The sequence below is a fragment of the Ostrea edulis genome, chromosome 1 (assembly GCF_947568905.1).
Source record: "Ostrea edulis chromosome 1, xbOstEdul1.1, whole genome shotgun sequence".
NCBI lineage: Eukaryota > Metazoa > Mollusca > Bivalvia > Ostreida > Ostreidae > Ostrea > Ostrea edulis.
Window position 1 is genome coordinate 20,624,773 of NC_079164.1, and position 13,885 is coordinate 20,638,657.

General features: G+C 34.4%; 1 protein-coding gene across 1 annotated transcript; it reads right to left on the minus strand.

Moving 5' to 3' along the window:
* Window positions 1-5,977: 5,977 nt before the first annotated feature.
* On the minus strand, window positions 5,978-12,640 carry LOC125663627 (uncharacterized). Its single transcript, XM_048895922.2, has 2 exons — window positions 12,581-12,640; window positions 5,978-9,145 (listed from the first exon to the last, which is right to left on the minus strand). Exon 2 carries the CDS (start codon window positions 8,986-8,988, stop codon window positions 7,984-7,986), a length of 1,005 nt encoding a protein of 334 aa, XP_048751879.2. The 5' UTR covers window positions 8,989-9,145; window positions 12,581-12,640; the 3' UTR covers window positions 5,978-7,983.
* Between the last annotated feature and the right edge of the window lie 1,245 nt (window positions 12,641-13,885).

Sequence of the window (13,885 nt, forward strand, 5' to 3'; positions counted from 1 at the left end):
AACGATATGAACTATATACTGACCGGGAAGTAATGTCTAACGATATCACCTATATACAAACAGGGAAGTAATATCTAACGATATGAACTATATACTGACCGGGAAGTAATGTCTAACGATATGACCTATATACAAACAGGGAAGTAATATCTAACGATATGAACTATATACTGACCGGGAAGTAATGTCTAATGATATGACCTATATACAAACAGGGAAGTAATATCTAACGATATGAACTATACACTGACAGGGAAGTAATGTCTAACGATATGACCTATATACAAACAGGGAAGTAATATCTAACGATATGAACTATGCACTGACCGGGAAGTAATGTCTAACGATATGACCTATATACAAACAGGGAAGTAATATCTAACGATATGAACTATATACTGACCGGGAAGTAATGTCTAACGATATGACCTATATACAAACAGGGAAGTAATATCTAACGATATGAACTATATACTGACCGGGAAGTAATGTCTAACGATATGACCTATATACAAACAGGGAAGTAATATCTAACGATATGAACTATACACTGACAGGGAAGTAATGCCTAATGATATGACCTATATACTGACAGGGAAGTGATATTAACCATATGACCTATATACTGACCAGTTGATTGATTGATTATATCTTGTTTTACGTCCCTGTCGAGAATTTTTCACTCATATGGATACATCACCAAAACTGGTGAAGGGCTTCAAATTTAGGCCTTATGCTGAACGCTTACGGCCATTGAGCAGTGAGCGTTCTTTAGCGTGCCACACCTACTGTGACACGGGACATCCGTTTTTTAAGGTCATCTCCGAGGACCCGTGACATTCACACCTGATAATGAGCGTTTGGCGATGGAATGGTTACTACCTGTTTTAACGACTTCGGTTATACCGACAGGAATGTGATATCTAACGATATGACCTATATACTGACAGGGAAGTAATCTGCCTTACTTGCTTCGAATGCTGAATGTGAACTATATTTTTCATATGATTGTCCAGACTGAAGTCTTTAGAACCAGTTGATATTCACTACAGTTTGCATGCCCTGCCTAGACGGGACTTTTATGGGTGATATGTTTAGGGATGCAGACTACCCAAAATGTCCAGGTTTAGACTAGCTCCTTTGCATTACCTTATCTTATTCTTTCAAGATAACGATAATCCACAAATATTCTACATGTACTATAAAATCAGCAGAGCACTCTACATGTACTATAAAGTCATAAGAGTACTCTACATGTACTATAAAGTCAGCAGAGTACTCTACATGTACTATAAAATCATAAGAGTACTCTACATGTACTATAAACTCTTTAGAGTACTCTACATGTACTATAAAATCAACAGAGTACTCTACATATACTATAAAATCATTAGAGTACCCTACATGTACTATAAAGCCAGCAGAGTACTCTACATGTACTATAAAATCATTAGAGTACTCTACATGTACTATAAAATCATTAGAGTACTCTACATGTACTATAAAATCATTAGAGTACTCTACATGTACTATAAAATCATAACAGTACTCTACATGTACTATAAAATCATTAGAGTACTCTACATATACTATAAAATCATTAGAGTACTCTACATGTACTATAAAATCATAACAGTACTCTACATGTACTATAAAATCATTAGAGTACTCTACATGTACTATAAAATCATTAGAGTACTCTACATGTACTATAAAATCATTAGAGTACCCTACATGTACTATAAAATCATTAGAGTACTCTACATATACTATAAAGTCAGCAGAGTACTCTACATGCACTATAAAATCATTAGAGTACTCTACATGTACTATAAAATCATTAGAGTACTCTACATGTACTATAAAATCATTAGAGTACTCTACATATACTATAAAGTCAGCAGAGTACTCTACATGCACTATAAAATCATTAGAGTACTCTACATGTACTATAAAATCATTAGAGTACTCTACATGTACTATAAAATCATTAGAGTACTCTACATATACTATAAAGTCAGCAGAGTACTCTACATGCACTATAAAATCATTAGAGTACTCTACATGTACTATAAAATCATTAGAGTACTCTACATGTACTATAAAATCATTAGAGTACTCTACATGTACTATAAAATCATTAGAGTACTCTACATGTACTATAAAATCATTAGAGTACTCTACATATACTATAAAGTCAGCAGAGTACTCTACATGCACTATAAAATCATTAGAGTACTCTACATATACTATAAAGTCAGCAGAGTACTCTACATGCACTATAAAATCATTAGAGTACTCTACATGTACTATAAAATCATTAGAGTACTCTACATGTACTATAAAATCATTAGAGTACTCTACATATACTATAAAGTCAGCAGAGTACTCTACATGCACTATAAAATCATTAGAGTACTCTACATGTACTATAAAATCATTAGAGTACTCTACATGTACTATAAAATCATTAGAGTACTCTACATATACTATAAAGTCAGCAGAGTACTCTACATGCACTATAAAATCATTAGAGTACTCTACATGTACTATAAAATCATTAGAGTACTCTACATGTACTATAAAATCATTAGAGTACTCTACATGTACTATAAAATCAGCAGAGTACTCTACATGCACTATAAAATCATTAGAGTAATCTACATGTACTATAAAATCATTAGAGTACTCTACATGTACTATAAAATCATTAGAGTACTCTACATGTACTATAAAATCATTAGAGTACTCTACATGTACTATAAAATCAGCAGAGTACTCTACATGCACTATAAAATCATTAGAGTACTCTACATGTACTATAAAATCATTAGAGTACTCTACATGTACTATAAAATCATAACAGTACTCTACATGTACTATAAAGTCAGCAGAGTACTCTGCATGTACTATAAAAATCAACGGAGTACTCTACATGTACTATAAAATCATTAGAGTACTCTACATGTACTATAAAATCATAACAGTACTCTACATGTACTATAAAATCATTAGAGTACTCTACATGTACTATAAAATCATTAGAGTACTCTACATATACTATAAAATCATTAGAGTACTCTACATGTACTATAAAATCATTAGAGTACCCTACATGTACTATAAAGCCAGCAGAGTACTCTACATGCACTATAAAATCATTAGAGTACTCTACATGTACTATAAAATCATTAGAGTACTCTACATGTACTATAAAATCATTAGAGTACTCTACATATACTATAAAGTCAGCAGAGTACTCTACATGCACTATAAAATCATTAGAGTACTCTACATGTACTATAAAATCATTAGAGTACTCTACATGTACTATAAAATCATTAGAGTACTCTACATATACTATAAAGTCAGCAGAGTACTCTACATGCACTATAAAATCATTAGAGTACTCTACATGTACTATAAAATCATTAGAGTACTCTACATGTACTATAAAATCATTAGAGTACTCTACATGTACTATAAAATCAGCAGAGTACTCTACATGCACTATAAAATCATTAGAGTAATCTACATGTACTATAAAATCATTAGAGTACTCTACATGTACTATAAAATCATTAGAGTACTCTACATGTACTATAAAATCATTAGAGTACTCTACATGTACTATAAAATCAGCAGAGTACTCTACATGCACTATAAAATCAGCAGAGTACTCTACATGCACTATAAAATCATTAGAGTAATCTACATGTACTATAAAATCATTAGAGTACTCTACATGTACTATAAAATCATTAGAGTACTCTACATGTACTATAAAATCATTAGAGTACTCTACATGTACTATAAAATCAGCAGAGTACTCTACATGCACTATAAAATCAGCAGAGTACTCTACATGCACTATAAAATCATTAGAGTAATCTACATGTACTATAAAATCATTAGAGTACTCTACATGTACTATAAAATCATTAGAGTACTCTACATGTACTATAAAATCATTAGAGTACTCTACATGTACTATAAAATCAGCAGAGTACTCTACATGCACTATAAAATCATTAGAGTAATCTACATGCACTATAAAATCATTAGAATACTCTACATATACTATAAAATCATTAGAGTACCCTACATGTACTATAAAGCCAGCAGAGTACTCTACATGTACTATAAAATCTTTAGAGTACTCTACATATACAATCAGATAATCTCCTTTTGTAATACATTGAATACTTTAAATGAAACCTGGTATGAATAATGCACATAGAATAATCTACCAGTTTCTTGGACCGAGATTGTGGTGGTTATATACTAAAGAATAAAAACTGTTTGTCACAGAACTTCAAATAATTACTAATGTATTTTTTGTTGTTGACTTTTTCTCGATCCCAGCATATCAATGTTGATATCTAGAAATTTCATTCTTAGTGATATAATGGCAAACTTTTGATGGCCAGTAATGCCTACCAAGGATAGATGAAATTTATTGTCTAATTCTTTAAAAACACGATATATGTTTACAAACTTCTAACTCTATGTTAACCGAAGCTTGTTTTTGCTGTCATTTGATGACTTACTGCGATTGAAAACTGAAATTTATCACTAAAACAATATTGGACGAATATGGTGGAACTACCAATGTAAACTTATGTAGAATAGACCAACGAAGATGTTGTTTAAAAGTCATTGTGAACAAAAGTTTCAGTAAAACTGATGGATGTTCCCCGAACTACGTCTAACCAATGAACTACTTCATATGATGAATGACTCACAAGGAAAACTGTTGAAAGATTGTTGAAATGAAGGCTTTTTCATATTTAAGGTATATCCTGAGTGACCTTGACCTTTAGTGACTTTTGTCCGAAAGTCATTTGCGTGTTACTTATTTGTGTGATATATGATCAATACCTGTTCAAAAACTGTTAAAATAAGGAATCATTTCTTTATATAAGGTGATTCCTCAGAGTGACCATGACGTTTCCAAAATGACCGTGGTCCAAAAGTCACTGTCCCAAGGAATATTTGTGATCAATTTCTGATGAAAGTTTTAGAAGAGATGAGCTCGGACGGACAGCCGGACGGACGGACAGACACAACAGCGACAAAAATTTTCAGGGAGCATAATAAAATATAACAAAATGAGTCATTTTCCATTTTATTTCATTTTTTTTCCCCAAATAAATAAATAAGATAACAGTAATTTTATAATTATCAATAATAACAACAAGAAAAGCCAGAGAGATGTCAAAACATAAAGGGACAAGCCTGCTTCATATTCTCCACCAAAAACTGGTTTTGTGAAACTCGACGTGGAAGAAAGACCCAGAAAACGAAGAAAGGAGATAAAAGGTGTTGTCTTCTTCCTGTGGAAAATCGAGCGTCGGTTTGAAGACTGATTACTGCATGCACTGTACGTAAACTGTGGGTGTTTGGGGATACGTCACGCTAACCTGCGATAAAGAACACGTCCTCGTAATATCTCCCGGTCGTTAGGTTCCACTGTGCACTATGTACACGTACACGGAAACATTGGTATCTCTCCGTGGGTTCAGCGCGTGTCAACACATCAGACGGTGATACTGTGTTGTTCTGGGTGTCTTGGTACAAAATAAGAACTGTATGTAAATACATATTGTGTATGAAGTTATATGCACTTAATTTATGGACAGCAAGCTTTATGACGAAAGATTATGGTAAAAATTATAGAAGCCTTGAACTGACCTATTCATTGCTAAATGCAGAGTGCTAAAACTTGTTCCCCAAATGCCCATTTGCTAAATGTTGATTGCTGATTTTTAACTCCTAAAAGCCAATTCTGGTTGGTATATATTGTACAATTTTGTGAGCAGATTGTCTGGACTGCATTTTCACTAGCTTATATCTAGACCGATTTGTCACTGAGGCGAATTATTGTAAAGAACCAATGACGGCAAGAATCGTAATAATAGTAGTAAAGTGTATGCTTATTATCAACTATGGAGATTTATTTCAACAACAAGCAGTCAACAATATATAATCAGCAATTTATTAGTTGACAATGAGCAAATATCATTTAGCAATCATCATGTGGTAATTAACATTTCACCAATTCATACACAAACGGTAACTAGGAGCAGCTAGTCAACCATTACAATTTTTACATTTCCAATATTTTTGCCTTTGATTTCTTTACAAATTTTTTTGATAGGCATTTTTCTTCATGCACGCTCTTCGGTTGTAAAGAATGCGCGTATGAATACAGAACTACTTGATACATATAGTACGTCTATTTTAACGGCTGGGAATTCCGACAGAATGAAAGTAGAATGTTTAAATATAAGAAATAATTTTCACTTTTGAACATACATAAGGATACGAACAGCAACGCTTCACGTCGGCCTACTTTTCACGAGGCATGCCGGTGTGATGCGTCGCAATTCATACTCCCGTATATTTTCAAAAATAATACGCATTGCTCGTTATTTCCTAATCAACTTTTATTGGAGATAATGAAAGAATTTTGTGTTACTTACATAAGCTATAGTAGGTACATCTTTTGTCTAAGATCTTGTCGTATACAATTATCAGGAGGGGGTGTCTTAACATTAAGCGCTACTCCTAAGTTTGTATTATTGATGTGGCATGCGCATTCAGTGTTAAAGTAAAGTTAATTGTTTAGCGCTAGATAGCAAACGCCATTGTACTTACATTATTGAAATTTTGGTGTGAAGAATTCATACCACAGTGAGGGTAATAGGATCAATCCGCATTGTATAATATTCGGATTGACATGCACTAGCCACTTTCGTGTACCTTAAATCACTTCAAACTAAGTACGTGATGTGATTCAAAAGCTAAATTATGTATTAAATTGACACGAGTTTAGTTACGGATCACCCATTCAGTTAAAGAAAGCGGGGTTTGAGTAGATTTAGAATTAGATTGCCCAGATTTAGTACTTTTCTATATTGGTATGGCCGGTTCAAGTGTAGTTTTAAAAAAGACCAGGCATATATATTGAACTATTTTGATGCAGAGAAAAATAGTAGCAATATTTGATGACTGTATTTAAAAAATTACAAGGTTAAATTAAACGCACTCTTTATAAGTTGATCAATCTACCCCACTCTCAAAAATCCTGTTTCCACGACCGATCTCTCCTAAAATTTAATCACTGTTGTCGAACACGAGCTATACCCCTGATGTAAAAAATTTCGGGTGGAAATCCACACTTAATGAAAAAAGAAACGAAAGATATTTTGAAAAGTTAGAAACAAAATTGCTGAAAATTCCTCTACAAATGAACTCGGCCACAATGGTCTCTTTACTGTATGTAAACTGTGGGCGTACTGTGCAATGTGTATTACTAAGTATGTACTTGTAATTTAACACAATACTAAGTATGCACTTGTAGTTTAACACAAGTGTAAATAACAATTATGAGGAAAATATATAAAGAAACCATATTTCTACTAACACCCATTTCTTTTCCCGGTTTGTTAGCCTTCTGCACTGCTGTGTAAAGCTTTATATTCGATTCTGGCTTTTTTTCACGGTTTGTTGTTTAATTCCGTTTAAATTGTCATGCAGTTGTGAATTCACGGTGTCTATTTCTATATAAAAGTTATATAAAAATAGCGAAAATTAAAATGCAGCAAATTAAAGTTGTATACAGAATTAGCGATTTCTTGTGGTAATTGCTAATCGGAACAAGTTCCCTAAAATTGTTGCAAATTGTGAAAATGGTCCCCGATGAACTAGGACATCTTTATTGTAAGCATGCTGTGGGACCGACTTGTCTACGATTTCGAAATAAACAGTAGACAAATCCGCCGTACAGAGGGCGTCATGGTTACATTTATAATCAAAGAAAATCACCACGAAATTCCCAACATTTGATGAAACTGGAACAGCGTCATTTGGTATGTTAGTGCAATGTCCAATGAACTGATGTACAATGTACTGCTTTTACATAAATAAGTTCGGAGAACTTAGGGGACTGATTTTACATAGAATAAGTTCGGAGGATTTCTAGGGGAACATTGTTTTTGAGCGGATGAGCGGTGGAAGTTTTATTTGTGTCTCCGTGCCTCTTGAGATCTGAGATCGGGCCGTGAGCACCTCCCTGTGACTTTGTAAAGCACCGGCGGTTTGAGCGCTACGCCTCAAAGGATCTCTTGTCGACGGGCGGGCTGTCTTTGCTGATGTTAACTGTCTTAACAAATCCATTGGATCATCCGAAATTTTTGCTCTCAACCGGAAGCTGTGTAAAGGATTTGTTTTTGTCATTCCAATTTGTATGCTTTTCAAAATATTTTTAGTAAAGAGCTGGTCATGTTTCTCTCGCTGGTCTTTTATATAAGAACTGACCCAGGTGGTGTCTTTAAGAGGCCATATGTCCTCCTGGGCCTGTGGCGTTTCTGGGTCTAACTCCACGTTTTCGAGTTTCATATTTGTGTTTCCAAAATCAATTTTTGGTAAGAGCATAGAAGTAATTCCTTGTTCGTTTGTTTTTATCTCAATTCCTCCTCTTTGTTGTTTTATCATCAGAGCACGAATTTGACTAGGGTCCATTCCGGATCTTTTATCGACCGGTTCTGGTTCTGTGTTATTTTCCAGTTCTTCTATTTGCTCCTCTTCTACCTTTTCTTCATCTTCTGGATTCATTCTCGATTCGAGGAATCCATCTTCCTCTATCGCTTTCGTTATCACCTCATTTAGTTCTTTAATGGAGTCATTCATAGATTTTTGTTTACCAAAAACAAGACACCATTTTCTCAGTGCTGTTCGCTTTTTCGAATTTATTCCGTTCCGACATTGAATTTTTGCTTTATCCAAGACCCTGATCTGTTGTTCTAACCCTTTATTAGCGAATTTGTTGATATGGAACGTGTTGTCCCCTGTCGTGCTACGTGACGTGCTGAGAGCACCCCTCATAACTCGCTTTATCTCAATAGTCTTTCGCTTGTTCATAGTTTCATCAAACTGATAGAGAGAATTCACCACACTCTTCATATTCATTTCTGTAGCCGACATATATCACAAGTTAATATCACAAGTCAATATCACAATATTACAAGTCAATATCACAAGAAGCACATACACACGCGAAGTTTGTAAAGTTTATAAATTAGATCTTTTTTTTCCTGTACAGTCAATGTTCCAACTATTTATATCGGTCCATGTTTGTGAACTGTAAGAATAGAACAATGCAAGTACCAAACTGATTAAACTGCAAGGTGTAGAAATTAATGGACTCAAAAAACAAATCTGAAAGGATTGGAAACAAACTGTAATCAGGAAAAGAGAAGTAGTTCTGCGTTTTAAAAACGTTTCATGTGTATATACATATATAGCAGGGACATTCGTTATTTCAAAAGTGTTAATTTTACTTGGCCTGTTCTGAAAGTAAAGATTAGGTTCATAATGATTAAATCCTAGGTACCAATTGAAATTTTAAAATCCCATTATATCCGCCCGATCACATATTGTTGACATGACTCTAAATCCGAAAAGATTATCGTAAAAATCTATCGATTTAAGTTCTTATATTATGTGTATCATCTTTGTTGACAACAAGGATTTGACACAAATCTAGTTGCTCAATTCGGTGTTTTTGTCTTTTCTTAGCACTACTCTTGTGTATCAGACACCCCCCAGATTAAAACATTAATGATTCATTGAAGTTTGTTTATTCGGGTTTACCGGGGTATTTCAGCAAATAAAAATAATAGTGTTTTTACAATTTTAAGATATGATCAAACATCTGTCTCACCTACCGTCCATCAACAGATACAAGGGACCCCATGGGCCACAACGCTCACCATGCTTATACAGAGATGAGACACATACAATGGCATTATTGGATATTTTTAAGGTCATCTGCAGTGACGGATTTAAGGGGGGCGCAGCCGGCGCGCGCGCCCCCTAAAATTTTCAAATTTAAGGTAAATCGTGGTATCTTGTATAGAAAAATGTACTAAACGATAAAAGAAGCAATGGTTTCTTGAATTACTTCACTAGGAGAACTTAATTTTTTCCAAACACCCTTAAAATTTGTGTCATTTTATTAATTTCACCATATTAGAAATGGAGAAAATAGTACAAATGACTAAATAGGAGACATATTTCAAGCTCTATAAAATCTGTAAAATGCAGGAGCTTTCAGGGGCTTTGCCCCATGGGCCCCCACCAGGGCTTCGCCCGCGACCCACTGGGGGCCTCAAGGTGGCCCCCTGACCCCCTGCCTCATCAAGTGGCGCCCCCCCCCCACGTAACCGCAATTCCTGGATCCGCCCCTGATCTGTATTACATGACGATCTATAGAAATCGATTTGACAACTAGCAAATATGCCCTACATCAGCCTGTGTAAAACTTTAAACCCTTACATGCATGTATCTATGCTGATCCGGGGAAGGGGGGGGGGGGGGGGGCTAAGTCAACAAAATGAAACTTTGTGGTTCTTGAGCAGAAGATACATCTTGTTGGTCTCATCCTAGCTTTGAGATCTTGCTTCCGTAGAACTTTGCATTACACGAGGATGTTTGCATGTATTAATTTGAATATCTTTAATCAATTTTTAAAAAATGGCAAAGATTTCGTAGGAAAATTTCTAACTAACACACACACATATAACACACACGCACGCACACACATATATCTAGGTAGGTGGGTGGGTGGATGGGTGGGGAGGGAGGGAAGGGGGTGGGTGGGTAGATATCTATCAATCGAAAATTACATGAAGATATCTCAAAATTTCTATAAAGAATTCAAAATTATTCAAAATTAAGAGTAGGGCAAACACGGACCCTGGACATACCATTGGCGGGATCAGATGCCTAGAAGGAGTAAGCAACCCCCTGTTGACCGGTTACACCCGCCAATTCGATCAGGTAAACGTAGTAATCTGCAGTCAAAATAAGTATGTAAAGAACGGCCTTAAGATTTGCATGAAACAAGTCAGACATATTCCGGACGAAAGATGGTCAGAAAATTGCACTTGAGCCTTGGTTAAGTTCAGGTGTGCTAAAAACCTATTTCTTTTTCACGTGATATGAAATACACCGTCATACACGTTCAGATCTTTTGTTGTTTTTCTTTTTTTAAATTGCATTAAAGGTGTGTAATTTCCAGGATGGGTGACTTGGGGTTCTTTATTTGTACATTTACATTGTACTAACTGTGGTGGATAATCAGATTATCATAATGATACATTGAAAAAGCATTAGTACTTATTAACTTTTATGTAATCCACACCGACACCGTACCAGAACACCTTGTGCTTACGTCACAATCCTGTAGATCATTAATAAGCCGTCAACACTGTTGATCAGTTGTTCCAATCAAATTGAGTGAGAACTTATTACATATTACATATTAAGAACGTAATACATATACCATATTAAGAACTTATATAACATATAAAGAACTTACATCATAAAAGATATGTCATTATCTCTGTAATTTGCTATTGCTCGATGTACCTTAGCTACAGAGCTGTAACTCGGGGTGGGCGGGGGTGGGGGTGTATATAAGAGATATTAAGGAGTGGAGTTGTAGACTAAATGCACCTCTAACTATTGGACGGTACTACTATGTACAGTATAATCTTTTAAAGTTCTATATTCGGGGAAGAATATAGTATTTATATCCTAAAGTACCATCTTTCGTTTGCACGGTAATAGCTTTTTTTTTTTTAAATAAAAAGTTTCAATATTGTATCAAAGCTATTCAAAAATACCTGTACTTTACTAAATAATATAGGGGAACGTGAATTCATTTACTTTTTATGATATGAGTGATCTGCCTTTGTTTTGTAAGTAAACTAAACATTCTATTCTAGACTATTTTTCCTGAATTGTTTTGATTAGATGCATTTCTCAAGTCGTCCAATTTTTGTACGTTGGGGAGAAGGCAGCTACATAAAACTTGCGTAATCTAATGTTCATGGTTTTGGGGTTTTTTTCTTTATGTCCTGCAACATTGCAGATATATTTTTACATTTTCTTTTTACATCAAAATCTGCCGGTTGATATCTTTAAAAATAATGCGATTTAGTAAATACAAACAAGACATCAAACCGATGTATCACATTGTGTAGATTCTATGAAATGATGAAACGGTGATGGCTGAATAGAGACCTTGTACAAGTACATGAGTGAAATTTCACTGTGAGAGTAATGCTGTACATCGCATAATTATTCTAGAGTCTTTAATCAAATATATGACTTTATAAATAACCACGCATGTACTAGTACGATTGTTCCCTCTAAAGAGAGTGGGTCGTTACGGTCATGACAATCAGCATCAACCGAGTGTAGCGAGATTTTGGTTACATATATGTAATTTTCTTTCTACAAGTCACATGATCATTGACTCAAATAATCACTATTTTTAATCAGAACATGGAAAAACAAACTTCGAAAACACTTTTAAACAGTTTAACAGATGAATATATTGTTCCCGTTTTCCTTCCTGTGTACATATGATATGTATCACGTTAGAACGTACACATTTTCACGTTCGTCATATTCCCAAATCCCTGTTAAGATATATATATATATGTATGTATATATATATATACACCTGAAATTCAATGATTAAATGAAAGAAAAACAACAAACTCACTTTTGTTGACCCAAGCAACATTTCCGAGTTGTCACTGCCCCTGTGCATTGACGGTGAATCAGTGTCGCACCGTACACGTGCACGAGCAATCCTCGGGTAGTCTCGATCAATACACAGTTTGTACAATCACACTCAATGTAACCGGGTAGATATATTCTCAAATTGAACTTTTAGATTAATTTTACAACAACTCTTATTTGATCACCTATACTTATTATAGGTCGCGGGTTGACATTTGAGGCTTTCCCTTTTTAAGGATATTAAATAGGAGATTGTATTTGACACGCTTCTCTTTTCAAATTTTTGTGTAGTCATTTTACAATTGCTCTACAAAATTCAACAGAATTTTAATAGGAATCAAGAGATTAAACTATTCGAACGTGGTGATAATGGAAGCCTGTAGAATTTGCAGAAAGCGTTCCATAATCTGCATTCACTGCAAGTTCAATTGCATTTGAAAGCTTTTCAATAGAGTGGATTTAAATTTCAGAATCCATCGATTGGATAAACCTAATGTAGACAGACGGACAGCCAGGCGCGAGCTATTAAAACTAATTAGAGCAGAGGTCCTCGACCTTTCACGCTCAGCCCGTGTTTCCATCAGTGATCCAGATCGATTTTATTTTCTATTTCTTTACCAACCTACATATCATTTTAATTTTTTTTGTTAGATTGACGATTATAATACACAGTGATTTTAATATTGTTTGAAAAGTTGGTTTTAACAATTGCATCAACTCAAAAAATAATGTAGCATGACCTCACTAGATGTTCGAAACGTCATTTTCAAAAGTTCATAATTTAAAAAAAAAAAATCTAAAATGATTTATCATTTATAGTTTTGAAATCAATCACAATAGGGCAATAGTGGGGAATTCAAAAGGATTGTAATTGACCCTTATATGAATGAATCTATGTTATTTCACATAACATTTTTTCTTATGCATGCGGATTGTGTAAATGATATTTGAACTGTTGATATATTGTAGATAAATGAAAAGAGCTGTCTAGGAATAACGATTTTGCAAGCACGTATCATTTTATGATAATTACACTACCGGCTTAAACACTGCAGTCCATATGAAAATCATAAATGATAAAAAAAAAATGTAAATTGTTATTATCATTATTTGATATTACACAACATTTATGCACATAATAACAGTCAATTAAGAGTTTTAACATGCCCTTACAAACCCACCTGACTAGAGGGTACAGGGTATTTTATCTACCATTTACTCGCACATCCACTCCAATAGGCACTCATTCAAAGATAGAAGAAGAGGAAGATGGCTAGAAAGGAAT